This window comes from Equus quagga, chromosome 1 (assembly GCF_021613505.1).
Source record: "Equus quagga isolate Etosha38 chromosome 1, UCLA_HA_Equagga_1.0, whole genome shotgun sequence".
NCBI classification, from domain to species: Eukaryota; Metazoa; Chordata; class Mammalia; order Perissodactyla; family Equidae; genus Equus; species Equus quagga.
The window spans coordinates 74,906,125-74,922,015 of record NC_060267.1 but is presented as its reverse complement, the minus strand read 5'-3'; the positions used below and the strand labels follow the sequence as shown (position 1 = coordinate 74,922,015).

General features: G+C 37.2%; 1 protein-coding gene across 11 annotated transcripts in view; it reads left to right on the top strand.

Moving 5' to 3' along the window:
- The window catches only part of PTBP3 (polypyrimidine tract binding protein 3), a 101,934-nt gene that overhangs the window by 29,475 nt on the left and 56,568 nt on the right, over positions 1-15,891 (top strand). For 6 of the 11 annotated variants that reach the window (XM_046657633.1, XM_046657644.1, XM_046657672.1 and 3 more), the window contains one exon: positions 7,647-7,719. In XM_046657633.1, coding sequence (XP_046513589.1) covers positions 7,647-7,719 — 73 coding nt within the window. Of the gene's footprint in view, positions 1-7,646; positions 7,729-15,891 lie in introns of all 11 variants that reach the window. The other 5 variants (XM_046657652.1, XM_046657632.1, XM_046657662.1 and 2 more) reach the window with 1 other exon arrangement.

The following is a 15,891-nucleotide window of genomic DNA, read 5'->3' as shown; positions in this document are numbered from 1 at the left end:
TTTTTTGGAGATTGGCACCTGAGCTAACAACTGTTGCCAATTTTTTTTTCCTGCTTTTTTCTCCCCAAATGCCCCCAGCACATAGTTGTATATTTTAGTTGTGAGTCCTTCTAGTTGTGGCATGTGGGAGGCTGCCTCAGCGTGGCCTAATGAGTGGTGCCATGTCCGCTCCTGGGAAACCCTGGGCTGCCGAAGCAGAGTGTGCAAACTTAACCACTCTGCCACGGGGCTGGCCCCAAGAATAAAGTTGTAAAAAATCTGTTAAAGGAATAGTTTTATTATCTTTCCTCTATTGATTCTTCGTTTAACCATGAGAGGAATTGGGCCAACTGTAAAGTTAGGGGACACAGTCCACAAAAGACTACCCTCACTTCTGTCTTGTGAGTTTCCAAAACCGCTCTCAGGTTGTCCTGTAATTTGCTAGAAGGACTTGCAGAACTCACCAAAAGCTGTTATACACGTGGTTACTAATTGTTACAGGGAAAGGATATAGATTTAAATCAGCCCAGGGAAGAAACACATAGGGCAGAGTCTGGGAAGTACAGAGCTTCCTTTGTCCTCCCCACGGTGGAGTTAGGACACATTACTTTCCCAGCATCAATGTGTGACAGTACTCTTGGAGTATTGTCAAACAGCGAGGCTGTCTGTGCTTTGGTGATTACATTTTTTATTGACGGCTCCTTTATGTAGGCATAATTGATTGCCCTTGAGGCTGATCAGAGACTTCGGTCTCTGCCTCTCCAGGTGTGGCTAAAAGCACCCACCTAAATCATGTTAGTCTTTTTGGTGTGGCCATCCCCCACCCTAAGACTGCCCAAAGACTTACCCAAAGCCTCTAGGTAAAAAACAGACACCTCTCTCAGGCATGACCTTCCCCGTGGGTTGGAGATTACGTCCCAGGAGAGATCAAAAGTCAGACCTCTCTTTGGGCAGGGGGTAAATTCTTTACTCACACTGTGAGCCAAACTCTTGAGTAACATTAAGATGAGGTGGTCATGTGCCAATTCTAATAATGTTTGAGAGACCCCTGTAGAAATAAAAATGCTTCTTAGTAATCATTTGTACTGTAGTTGTAACTTGAAGTTACTCTCCACTGTTAATTAGGAATTTAAGATTTCTTGCAGTTTTACCTCCACTTAAAAAGGGAAGAATTGTCTAATTCACTTCTGAATATTCTCTGGATAGAATACAAAATACAGAAAATGCTGTATTCTGAATTAATGCAGCATAATTTATGGTATAAATAAAATGCAAGTAACATCAATATTTAATAATAGAATAGTCCATTATGCCACCATACAACTTTAAGAATCCCTTAAAAATAATTATGATGAAGAGTCTGTAACAACGTGATGCAAAAGCTTATCAGTTAAAAGGATTAGAGAGGGGGCATAGATTCATATTATAACTTTGTAAAATGCATATTGAGATAAAAGTGAATTATCAAAATGAAAAACGATCTAGTTCTTTAACATCTACTGATTTATTGTGAGATAATTGGATGAGTATGCAAAGATGCTTAAATAAGGATGGTTACAGTGAAAATTTTTAATTCTGTTTTCTCTAAGTGACTCTCATCAGTGTTCTGCAGGAAAAATCCTAATGCCCGGGCAGATGCATGCTTTATCCTTTCTCATTCTCAAATGGGACTTTATTAAATCTCCTGTGCAATCATATACAAAGGGAGTTTCAACTCTAGTTATTAGAATTGAATATGTATTTTGAGTTTGTTACATAAAATGTGAAAGTTGTTGCTTTCTGTTTTTAAACATGTTTTATTGAAATCAAGTCTTTCATCACTTCACCTGAGAAGGAAATTTTTGTTAGGATTGGGAGGTGGCATTTCTTTTTAAAACTTTGAAAGGTTTCCTTTATTGAAATACTGGTGATCAGGGCCGGCCCTGTGGTCGAGTGGTTAAGTTCGCGGGCTCCACTTTGGTGGCCCAGGGTTTCCCTGGTTGGATCCTAGGCATGGACATGGCACCGATCATCAGGCCGTGTTGAGTTGGCGTCGCACATGCCACAACTAGAAGGACTCACAACTAAAATATACAACTATGTACTGGGGCGATTTGGGGAGAAAAAGCAAAAAAAAAAAAAAAAAAAAAAGAATGGTGTCTTTCACCTCTAGGAGATTACTGTCCAATACTAATTACATTGAATACATGTGACTTGGCATATATATAGCTTTTGAAAAGGACTAAGTAATTAATCATTAGCATTTATTGGCCAGTATTTAATGAGACCTATGTATTAGAATTAGTAATCCTTAAAGCAGCCTATAATGTGTACCATTGTGATGCTCATTTTAAAATGAGCAAACTGAGCCTTGGAGAGGTTAAATAATATGTAGCATCATACAAAGGTAAATTAAGTTTGAGGAGCCTCTTAAAACCTAGATCTGAACTACTCTGGAAAACTACCTTTTTAAACCATGATGCTTCTATTTTCATTACAGCATCTGTTTATAGTAGTTTTCAACTGGCTACACATCAGAGCTTTGGAAATGTACAGGTGCCCAGGCCTCAGCCTAGATCTACTGGTTAGGAATCTCTGGGATAGAACCTAGTGTGTAGTATTGGTTTTAAACTGGATATATGATTGTAATGCGTACCCAAGGCAGAGAGCCATTATATGGCACCTGAAACTCTGCTATAGGATATGAGGGAATATTATCAAGTATAAGGCACAACAATAGACATCACAGTGGCTGATAAAAAACTTTGTGTACGTATTTGATAAAATATGTGCTATTGATAGTTATCAGATAGACTATATTATGTGAAGTATATTACAGTCCTAGAAATGTACACATCTTAATGTTGAAAGACAATCAGAATTAATTTCAACCTCTTCACTTTTGGGATAGAAAAATTTTCAAGGGTGTGGTATTATTTTTCTGTCAGCAGTACGTAGGACTGGATATGTAGTGAAGGGATAGTGTTTAAGGCAGGAGAAAAGCGTAAAAAGAGGCAAGAATAAATATGATGTATTTGGGGGAAAATTACAAGACTCACAGGTGTTATTGTAAGTAGGAGTCTAGATTAGAGCTTTTAGTGGCCATCGCAGTATGTTTAGACTCGAATTGGTAAGCAAGGAATAATTTTACGTTGATGGTTGCTTGGAGATTTATTTGTTAGGAAACTAGGTAACACAGTTTATTGAGTTGAGATGGAAATAGAAAGAACCATGAGCAAACTCGTTTCTCTCCCCAAACTGAAACTGAAATGGTTTGTGTGCATTAAGACGACTATGTTCAACTTTTTGGATTCATAGCTGGCAAGCGTTACCTGGGGCCTGTGTTAACAGTTGAGCACTTTCTCTAGATGCCTTTTAGGTAATCTCATGTGCTTCCAAGCGAGTGCTTTCCTGAAAATTTGTTCTTTCCAGCTTTTTGACATCAAAATTACGGGCTAAGAGTTGGTTCCTCCCAGTAGGTAACTTCTTTGGGTGATGGAAAGGTGTTTTGCACTTTGGGTTCTCTCATCCTTCTCTTTGAAATGTTGACTTTTGTGATACCGCTTTATTCTTGTGTTTTACTAATCTGTCTTCTAAGTCCTTTGGTAGATTTCCCACTTACCTCTCTCTTAAACTGTTATATCCTTTAGTATTTTATTTAGGAGAGCTTATTATATTTTCTTAATTTTTTTAAGTCTTAGGAATTACTTGCTCGTAATTTCAGGTTGTGTGATTTTTCTCGTGTATGTTGTCTCCCTTTGATTCTTTCCTTCCTTTCCCGTATAGATAGATTCCCATGAGGAACTCACATGGGGTTTTTTTCCTCTTTTTTTTTTCCTCTTTTTTTTTACTGAGTTCATAATAGTTTACATCATTGTGAAATATCAGTTGTACCTTATTTCTTGTCTGTCACCACATAAGTGCTCCCCCTCACCCCCTGTGTACCCTACCCGCCTTCCCCTGGTAACCATCCCACTGTTTTCTTTGTCCATGTGTTTGTTTATATTCCACAAATGAGTGAAATCATACGGTGTTTGTCTTTCTCAGTCTGGCTTATTTCGCTAAGCATAATTCCCTCCAGGTCCATCCATGTTGTTGTGAATGGGATGACTTTGTCTCTCTTTATGACTGAGTAATATTCTTAGTATTATTCCTAATAGTATTCTTAGTATACCTAAATTTATTCTTAGATACTTTATTCTTTTTGTTGCAATTGTAAATGGAATTCTTGAGTTGCCTTTCTGTAAGTTATTAGAGTATAGAAATGCAGCTAATATTTCTAAGCTGATTTTGTACCCTGCATCTTTACTGTAGTTGTTAATTATTTCTAATAGTTTTCTGGTGGACTTTTTCTTTTTTTTAAGATTTTATTTTTCCTTTTTCTTTCCAAAGTCCCCCGGTACATAGTTGTGTATTGTTAGTTGTGGGTCCTTCTAGTTGTGGCATGTAGGATGCCTCCTCAGCATGACCCTATGAGTGGTACCATGTCCTTTCCCAGGATCCAAACCGGCAGAACCCTGGGCCACTGAAGTGGGAGTGCGCGAACTTAACCGCTTGGCCACGGGGCCGGCCCTGCATCTTTTCATATGCGTATTGACCATTTGTATATCTTCTTTGGAGAAATATCTATTCAAATCCTTTGCCTATTATTTTAATTGAGTTATTTGTCTTTTCATTATTGAGTTAGAAGAGTTTATATGTTCTAGATACCAGTCCCTTGTCAGATATATGGTTTGCAAATATTTTCTCCCATTCTCTGGCTTGTCTTTTCATTTGCTTGATGGTGAAGTACAAAAGTGTTTATTTTTGATGAAGTCCAATTTATCTATTTATCTTTTCTTTTCTTTTGTCACTTGTGCTTTTGGTGTCAGAAAACCATTTTTTAACCCAAAGCCATGAAGATTTACTCCTGTGTTTCTTTCTAAGAGTTTTATAGTTTTACATTTAGATATACACCCTTTTTGAGTTAATTTTTGTATATGGTGTGAGGAAGGGGTCCAACATTCATCTTCTGCATGTAGATACATAGTTTAGATGTATAATTTAGTTTTGACTATTTTTGAACTCTATATAAATGCAGTAATATAGTGTGCATTCTTTTGTGACTTCCTATGTTTGTGAGATTTATCTGTGTTATTGTGTGGAGTAATAGTTCATTCTCATTGCTATAAATCGTTGAATGCATTTACAAAAATTTCTTCATCCATTCTATAATTGATGACATTTGGTTGTTTTCAGTTTGGCTAGTAGAGATAATGCTGCTGAGAACATTCTCATATGTTTAGGTGCACATAAGCAGGCAATCTCTTGAGTATATCCATAGGAGTAGAATACCATAGGTATCCTAGGATATTCATATATTCAACTGTAGTATATTGAGTCACTTTCATTAAGTTGTACCAATTTGCACTCCCACTAGCGACATATAAGAGTTCTGTTGCTCCACATTCTTATCAACACTTGATATAGTCACTTTTTTTTTTTTTGAGTAAGATTAGCCCTGAGCTAACTGCTGCCAATCCTCCTCTTTTTGCTGAGGAAGACTGCCCTGAGCTAACATCTGTGCCCATCTTCCTCTACTTTATATGTGGGATGCCCACCACAACATGACGTGCCAAGTGGTGCCGTGTCCTCACCTGGGATCCGAACTGGTGAACTCTGGGCTGCCGAAGTGGAACGTGCACACTTAACTGCTGTGCCACTGGGCCAGCCCCTGCCTTTTACATTTCAGTCTGCAATCCACCTAGAAGTAATCTTCAGTTGACTTTTTTTTTTCCTGCTTTTTCGCCCCCAATTCCCCCATTACATAGTTGTGTTTTCTAGTTGTGGGTCCTTCTAGTTGTGGCATGTGGGATGCCACCTCAGCATGGCCTAATGAGTGGTGCCATGTACGTGCCCAGGATCTGAAGCAGAGAAACCCTGGGCTGCTGAAGCGGAGTGCGCAAACTTAACCACTTGGCCATGGGGCCAGCCCCATAGTTGGCATTTTAACACACTAGAAAAGAACTAAAGTCACCTCTAAGTGGTGTCTAAGATCAAATTAACCAACTTACATATTGATATAAACTCACATATATGTAGAAGATATATCTATTAGTAAAACATATTTTACCAAATTCCTCATATATAAAAACGTGTTGGGCACGTTAAAATTTTTACTACATTTAAAACCTCAGAAATTCACCTTTCCATGTCTGCAGCAAGACAGTGAACTACAAAGTCTGTCTTTGGCTACCAGTGTCTGTATTTCGGGTGTTATCAGGAAGGCCTCTGCTTTAGGTGAGGCCATAACCTTGGTTTTTCTAGAAGTTGAGACTTTGAATTTTATTTCGTTACGTGCTTACTTAATTCCTTCCTCTTGTCCCAAGCCCTCTCTGTAAACTTCTGGTGAAAGAACCAAAGGGAATAGTTTCTGGCTGTTTAATACAGGAATTGCTTAAATCATTGTATTTCTATTGTGCAAACACATTGGTGGTTTGCGTTTCTTTAGCAGAGGCTAAAGTGGTTCTTTCCAGAACTGCTCCTGACCCCTGAACGTTAAATATCTGTTGGGGCACTATTGCTATTCTGATATTTCTAAGATAGTTTGGGGATTAAGTTTTATCATCCAGTAGACCAAAATATTTGTTCTTAAAAATTGACCAAGTTAAACAAACAATAACATTTGAAATAGGTTGGTTTTAAGTTTGTACACGGTGTTTGTTGTCTTTAAACGTAAACTCTTTTTTTTTTAATGGATTTTTAAAAATTTATATTTCCTTTTTCTCCCCAAATCCACCTGGTACATAGTTGTGTATTCTTAGTTGTGGCTCCTTCTAGTTGTGGCATGTGGGACGCCACCTCAGCATGGTCTGAAGAGTGGTGCCATGTCTGCGCCCAGGATCCGAACCGGCGAAACCCTGGGCCGACGAAACCCTGGGCCACCGAAGCCGAGCGCGAGAACTTAACCACTTAGCCACAGGGCCAGCCCCAAACGTAAACTTTTTAACCTTGGTAATACATCTTAGGGTTACAATGAAAAGGCCTGTCTGACTTGTCTTTTAGCACTGAGAGTTCAGTGTTGGAATTGGTCAAAACTTTTATCTGAACAAAAGAGTAAATTACTTAAATAGTAGTTGTTTAAGAAATAGTACACATTAAAGATCATTTTGAAGATTAATGGATAAAAAATCACTTTGTTAGGAAGAATTTTACCAGTATAGAAATAAATTGCATCTTTGAGTTCAACTTAAAAAAAAATGTAGGTATTGAAAAGTCAAGATTCTGAAGGAGTGCTGCACAAATTATTTGCATGCAAATACTTAAGAAATACTATGAAAAGTTAACATGCTTAATATGCTAAAATACATACTACAAAAACAACGTGACAATGCAACCCCTAATAGGGTTTCTGGTATTCACATGTAGCATCTCAGAGGATTAAGTTTGATCAAAAAGGGTTGCAGGATTATGCCAGTTATGTGATGGCAGTTCTGTTTTTCATAACTAACAATCATGTGGATGTTCAGTAATTTTTTTTTACTGTAAAATTTACTTCCAACATTTAGATTTTGTGATTCTAGAGAACTTCCCCTTAAATGTCTTGATATTCAGATAAAGTAATATTACTAGATTTTAACATTTTCAGTAGTAATATAGACCATTATCCAAAACTTGTTTTATTAATAGAATATCGTTCTTGCTTTCAGCGGGGATCTGATGAGCTTCTTTCTTCTGACATCATTAACGGACCTTTTACCATGAACAGTTCTACTCCTACAGGTGTGTATGGTGAGTTTTATTTTTTTCAAAATCTGGAATATTTTCTTTCCATGAGTTTCAAGATTTTTTTTCTTTTTACAATGTTCTTATTTTTCTCATCTTATAAACATGGTGAAGTGCCACTATTTATAACACAAACTAAAATTTATTTCAGTAAAGTTCATACAGATGAAGTTACTAGTTAAAGCTGTCTTAAACTTTAAGGATTAATTTGGATGTAATTCAATAATTCATTTTTTGATTGATGTTCTTTGTGTTACATAGTTGTGATAAAACTGTCAATAAGTAAGTGAACCAGAACAATTGAGTAACAGAGCTAGATTTAAAAACTTTTGTTGAGTGATGATGGATTTTAGAATAGTAGAAGTATTAAAACTATAAGATCCCATGATTTTTAAAAATTGAAATATAATTCACATCCCATAAGGTACCAATAAATGTTCTGGAAATTTGGGGACTGTAAAATGAATTGGAGGAATTCATTCTGGAGAGAGAGTGAGCAGTTAAGAGGCTCTTGCTGTATAGGATATCTGAGCAAGGGATGATAATTTGTACTATAGCAGTAACAGTTGTGATGGACAGAACTGCAGAACTTACAGAAGGTGGAATTGATAGTAATGGCTGATTAATTGAATGTTTAAATAAGAGATTCTGTCGATGATTTCCAGGTTTTGAACTTGGATAATTGGATAGATGAATGGTGGTACCATTCATTTATAGTAGAAAACATAGGAAGAACGGAATTGGACAACACAGCAGGTTAAGATTTTTATGTGTTAAGTTTGAGGTTCCTTTGGAACATCCAAGTAGAAGAGTCAGGTAGGCATTGGGTTCTTCTGGTCTCAACATCACAAGAGAAATTTGGAAGTCAATATCATACGTAGTTGATGACTGAAGCCATGAGAATGCGGAGTCTCAGAAAAGGTGAGATTTTTACCCAACTGCTTTTAGAGTTAAGGGGAGTTAGGAAATGAGTGGACCTCACTTTTCAGACCCTGAGCTACATGGTGTTTGGGAGAGTGAACAGCCTTTATATGTGGACTCTATAAGAGAAGTGGACCGGCTTTAGTTAAGGCAAAAAGATGAAAAGAAAAGTCAATGACCAAATTAAGAATGTATGGGAATTGGTTGACCATGGTACATTGCTCCAGGGGAAAATGGAAAGAGTTTGTAGACAGAGCGGCAGCAGGGGATTTGTTCATGTGGAAGTGTGAACAGTCATGGGCATGAGACTAAAGCAGCTTTCTCAAACTCGAGCCAGCGTCAGAATCACCTGGAGGGCCTCTTAAAGCCGGATTCCTGAGTCCATCCCCAGAAATTCTAATTCGGTATCTGGGGTGGGTCCTGAGAATTTGCATTTCCACAAGTTCCCGGGTAATAGTGATGCTGCCATTTGAGAAACAAACCACACACTGAGTAATGGATGAAGGAAATGCTAGAATCTAAAGTTCCTGAACCTGATTATCATCTTGGTCTGGTGGCTTTAAAAAAGTTCCGCCCTTACTCCCCAGAGTTACAGTCCATCAGGGTGTGGCCCACGTGTGTGTTCTCATTTTAAAAACTCAGGTCAGTTCGTTTGTTTTGTCATGTTTACGAACTACTGGGATGGGTGACCAGAAAGAATTATATCCTGGTTGGTTGATTGTTTAGGAAAAGAAAGAAGTATGAAATGTGAGTTTACCTGGCAGCTTCAGTTTGTTGGGGTTTTTTTTGTTTTTTTTTTTCTTAACGTTTTGAATTTCTTCTTGTATCTTGTTCTGTTCTAGGTTCAGTGTTTCTCTTCCTGAGCACATCCTCTTAGTAGCTATTTCAGTAAATAGTAGTAACTTCTCAGACTTTGACTAAAAATGTCTATTTCATTATCGCTATTGATTGATAGCTGCTTAGAATTCTAGGTTGAAAGTTATTTTCTCACAGCACTTTGAAGGTACTATTCTGTTCTTTTGGCTTCTGTTGTTGACAAGTCTGTCATCTAGGTTGTTACTTTGAGGATAGTATTACTTCTATATAGTTATTTTTAACACTTTTCTCTTTATTTTAGTTCTGTGGTTTCACTAGCTATGTCTGGGTATGGATCACAGGTTCTCAAGCCTGGATGTTCACTAAAATAGCTTGGGAAGCGTTGAAGGAAATACTGATGCCTTGACCTACCCCACACCAATCTCAAAATCTCTGGGATTGGGGGAGGGAGGTATGGTGTCTAGGCACTGTTTTGTTTTCTTTCTTTTGGAGGAAGATTGGTCTGAGGTAACATCCAGCAGGCACTGTTTTGTATTTAAAGCTTCTTAGGTGATACATCTAAGGTGCAGTCAGGGTTGACGACCATTGCTGGAGACTTACTTTCATTTATCCTGCTTAGGAGTAATCCAGCTCTCCATAGGATTACCTCCTTCTGAAACTCCAGTTAGACATGTATGGGACCACCTCATTCACTCCTGCTTTGGTTTGGTTTGGTTTGGTTTTTTTGTGAGGCAGTTTGTCCCTGAGCTAACATCTGTGCCAATCTTCCTCTGTTTTATGTGGGATGCCGCCAAAGTGGAGCGTGCAGACTTAATCAATATCCCACTGGGCCGGCCCCAGTCCTGCGTTTGCTTTAACCTCTTACATTTATTGTCGTCTCTTTCTCCTTAAGGTCCTGTATTTTAGATGATTTCCTTAAAATAGTTTCTGATTTGTTCTTTATCTGTTCAGCTTTGTCTAATGTGCTGTTTAATCCTGCATATTGAGTATTTGATTTTAGGGCTTATGTTTTTCATTTCTCTATGTTCTATTTGATTAATTTTTAAAGTCTACCTAGTTTTGTTATTTTTTAAAAAATAGCATCCTGTTCTTATGGTTTCTATTACTTTTCTTTTCCAGTTCTTTAATCATTTAAAATAAAATTTTTATAGCCTCAGATTTTATAATTGTGGAGTTCTTGGGGATGCTAATGTTCTTGTTTTTTGTATCTGCTGATATTTGCTTATGGTATATTATTTTTCCTTGTGCAATTCATAACTTTTTGTTGTGAGGTAATCTTTGGATAAATTGTTTTTCTTCTGTGAGAATCTCCAGGGTAGTTTTGTGTTTGCTCTGCTAGACTAGACTTTCTAGGATGTCGCCAGCCCCTGACATGTTATAACATATATGTTAATTTGTTGCCTTGGGGATTCCTATACCAGAAGAGAAGAGAAAATTCAAAATGCAAACATTCTCATTTCCCCCATCAAAATCCCTAAACAGAGATAGGCTTCCTTGTTAAATAACTCTGGTAGATGGAAAATTTCTAATTTTGGTTTGCCTTTCACTGAGGGGGAAGCCTGTTGAGGGGCTTGGCTCTTGACACCTGGATATTTCACTTTTTTTCTTGAAGTCATCCATACATTAAAAATATTTTTGTAATGTTTGATCCAATATTTGCAATTCTCTAAAAGCTTCAAAAGCTGAAGATTTTGGTACTCCATTCCTTGACTACTTTGAGTAAAGATTTCTAATTGATGTTGGACAAATTGTGACAGGAAGGTTTTAGGGCTCATTTACAAAAGAGTTGAATCTGTTTGTTAAGATACTTAAGTAGTTTGTCAAAGACACAAAAATTTAAAAAATCACATTGGAGATTGATTAAATCTCCAAATAAAGGAGAGCCATGTGTAGCACTGTGCTGAAGGACCTTTTTTATATTCATTGTAATCCTCATCACAAAAATTTTGTAGTTCAGTTAATCTAAGTATGGATTTAAAAATATCTATAAAATTTGACAACTGTCGTTTTTCTCTTTGTAGAGTATTGCTTGTTTGGTAATAGGAGTTCTGTATGCACCAAACCAATTGCAAGTACATGTCCCCCCCCAGGACTGTCAGACCAGTGTTTTTATCATGAGACTGTGCTGTACTACAGTTCGTATTTGTATTATTACCTCAAAAAATGTTTTATCTTTAATGTTGAACTTGGTAAACTGAATTTTTATTAGTGTCAGATATTTCACTTTTGATAGAATGACTTCCCAAAAGCTTTATTTTGATTCCATTGAAAGGATTCAATATTAAACCATTTTGGGGTAATTATTGATTTTCTAATCTTAGCAGATAATGATAAAACTGATATAATTTAACTGTTTGCGAAGTTCTATTAATGGAGTCAACGTATTAAGACATGTCACTTTACTGTTTACACATGGAAAAGAAACTTTGCAAGTTCAGTTAATTCAGAATTACAGATTTATGGATTTACTGCAAGATATAAAATGGAATGGCAGTAAACAAAGTTGTATTTCATGTGCATTGGCGTGTAATTCTCACGTTTTCCACTGATGGGCAGCCTGCAGGCAAGTCAGCAGCATAGGTAGCATGTTGAATACTGGTGGAAGGAGTTAAGAGCTATCCTTAGCTACCCGTGTGCCATTGCACTGAATCTTTTTTTCTAATCAAAGACTCTGTATGTTGTCTCTGAACAGGTCGTGAGTGAAAAGATTCAGTGTCACTGATTGACTTTCAGATTTAACCACCGTACATATGGTTTATGAACTACTACTAGACGAGACCATGGCAAAACTAGAAGTTTAAAAAAAAAAAAAGGATTTACTAAGCCTGTTTGGGCTCATTTCAATGCAACTATTAATGAATTTTTTTTTTTTTAAGTGAAGATGTTAAACTGTACAGGATGCTGGAACAACGGTGCCAAATTGTGACTGTCCTGGGCAAACTGAGACATACGGCCATTCTACTTAGATATTAGTTATTAATATTCCTTTAAAAATATCTCTTAGCTTATTGTGGACATATCTTCTTCCATATGAACTTTAAATTATTTTGTCTAGTTCTAAAACAAATAATCCCTCATCCCTCAATCTTAACCCACACATTTTTTGGGATTCTTATTAGAATTATATTAAATTTATATGCTAATGTGAATGTTGATCTTTTTTTGTGATATTGTCTTTCCATGTAGGAACCTGACATGTGATTCCATGTTTTTAGGTTTATTTTATGTCCTTTGATAATTATGAAAATGTCTTACACTTTTCTTCATAAATCATACGCTTTTCCTTTTAAATTTAATCTTAGGAATTATGGCAGAGTCTGTTTATTGTGTACACTAATACTTTTCTTTCTGTCTTCTTTAAGTAACAGAACCCTAATTTCTATCTGGATACATTGGTACCCAGATTAAATGACTATTTTTCCAGTCTTCCTTATAGCTAGGTGTGGTCATGTGGTTAAGCCCTAGCTAATGAGAAATAAGTAGAAGTGTTACTTCTGGAGTATCTCTACATGGATTCGGTTTTTCCTTTTTTATCCTGCTTCCTGTAGGAGTGTCAGCTTCCATCTTGGATGATGAGGATGAGAGCTACACCTTAACAGAGATACAGTTAGATACTGAGTTACCGATGACTTTGTACAGTCAGCCCTCTGTAGCCACAGGTTCCACATCCATGGATTAAACTAACCATGGATGGAAAGGCCGATGATGGTTGCCTCTATACTGAACATATACAGACTTTTTTTTCTTGTCATTATTCCCTAAACAATACAGTATAACAGCTATTTACATGGTGTTTATGGTGTATTAGGTATTGTAAGTAATCCAGAGTTGGTTTAAAATATACATGAGCACGTGTGTAGGTTATCTGCAAATACTACCCTATTTTATATAAGGGACTTGAGCATCTGTGAATTTTGGTATCCACAGAGGGTCCTGGAAGCAATCCCCTATAGATATGGAGGGATAACTGTATGTCACCATTCCAGATCTGGAATTTCTACATTTAGCCATTTTACATGATCAAGAAATTAATCTTTTTTATTAAGCAGGTATTATTTCAAATATATTATTCTTATATCCAGGGCTGTGATCTCAGGGAGAAGCGAACAAATGAAGTGAGCTCTATAAGCACCCTGGTTTTTCCCAAACTGCGTGTAAAGAGGGGGGAACTGAAGGAAACCTCACAGAATTGCTGAGTTGGAGATCTACGTTTGGGATAGCTAAGGCAGCTGGGAATTATAGGGGCAGAATATGGGAGAGTAGGGAGCTGTGTGAGAAAAGTGCTCTAGAAATCTTCTTTTGAATCTATGGCTGAATATTAAGCCGTACAGACAGTACCAGTCAGGGTACACCAGCTCTAGCATAAGGCTTCTCTAATCCCACCCCAACAAGGCTTAGAAACAAGCTCCAAGACAATTACCTGATCTGAAAGTAACTTAACTTTTTTCCAGAAAAGAATCTGGCACTTTAAAGGAATGAAACAAATTCTAGTGCTCACAATGTTAAGTGTTCAATCAAGAATTGCCAAACATACAAAGATCCACAACATTGTGACCCATAACCAGGAGAAAAATCAGTCAACAGAAACAGATCTAGAAAATGACAGATGATGAAATTAGCAGATTTTGGACTTTGAAACAGTAATTTAAAGTGTGTTCAGGGGTTTAAAGGAAAATAGCCTAACAAAGAGAAGAACACAAGATAAAAATCAAATGGAACTTTAGAGATAAAAATATAATGTCTGAAGAAAATACATGGCATGGCATTAACGGCACATTATATTTTGCGGAAGAAATGGTCAGTGAATTTGAAGACAGCGATAGAAACTACAGTACGCAGACAAAAAAAGGACCGAAAAATAAATGAACAATCTTCATACCCTGTAGAACAAAGTCAAGTGGTCTTGATACCGAAACTCTTAATCTCAAGTTCCCGTGCCTGATGTGCAGTAAGCCAATCATTGAGACACTGGTGCTTGAAGATGGAGAAAGGTTTATTTGAATTGGACAAAATGAGAAGACTGGAGGATAAGTTCTCTCAAATCTGCCTTAAGAAAGAAGACAGCAGGTGGTGTAATAGAGCTAAGGGGTTTGGGAGGAGGAGTTGCAGAGAAACAAAGGGGAAATGTGTTTCTTTTACTCCGGATGAGCCCTTGGGCAATCAGACTTTTCTGAATTTCAACTGCAGCTGGGAAGGGTGAGGGAGTGGTTGGTGATTGGATCTTCCTTAAAGGCATTCTTTTCTTGCAAAACAAGCTCATAAATCCTTGTGACCCTTTAGTCACCCTCAGGTTATACAAGAAAACAACAAATTAACAAAATTAACTTCTTTTCATCTGTGTCTTTGTTGGGAACAAGGTCAAAGGGTAATCATGTTCTTATTGAATATTTACAGTAACCTTCAGGTACCTGGCTTCAGTCTAAACATACATATAATTGAAGTCCCAGAAAAAAAGATGGGAATGGGGAAACAGATATATCTGAAGAAATAATGACCGAAAATATTTCAAACATGGTAGAAACTATAAACCCAAATATCCAAGAAGTTCAGTGAACCAGAAGCAGGATAAACACAAGAAAAACCACACCAAGCCTCATCACAATCAAATTGCTGAAAGCCAGGAATGCAGAACAAATATTAAAAGTAGCCAGAGGAAAATAGTTACATTGTATTCAGAGGAACAATGATAAGAATGATGAGAGATTTCTTGCCTGAAACTGTTTCAAGCCACAAGACAATGGAGCAACATCTTTAAAGTGCTGAAAATAAATGCTATCAAACTGGAATTCTAAATCCAGCTTAAAATATTTTTCAAAAATGAAGTTAAAGCCTTCTTTACAGCACTAAGAGCTGAGAGCATTTGTTAGTAACAGAGTTATTTCACAACGGGGTAAAGGAAATTCTTCAGGCTTGAAGAAAATGATGCCAGGTGGAAACTTGGGTCTCCGCAAAGTGGTAAATTTGTGGATATGTAACTTTTCTCCCTCATTTTTTGAATTAATTTAAGATAATTGAGGGAGGATTCTGGGAATATGAAGGAGTAAGGAGTACCAGGAATCCGTCTCCCTACCTACACAACAATTGCACTGGCAGAATCTTGTCTGCAAGTAATTTGGAATTCTGGAGCTATTGAGGGCCTGCAAGTTCCAGGGGAAGACTTAGATGGTAAATTGTGGTTAATTTTGGCCATTTTTAGCTCTTAGCACAGTAGCAGCTACCCATCCCCGACCCTCAGTCACATGGCAGGCAGCTGTGTACCTGTTCCAGGAGCAGCTTTCAACAGTTTGCAGGAGCCAGAGGCAAATAGGACCTTGTTCTCCAACTTTTGCGGATCTGTGTTCTGATTGCTAGTTGCTGCTGCTTCTGATCACACAGCTGCAGACAAAGAGACATGCAGCCATTGTGCTTGCATCTTCTCCTACTGTTGCAAGC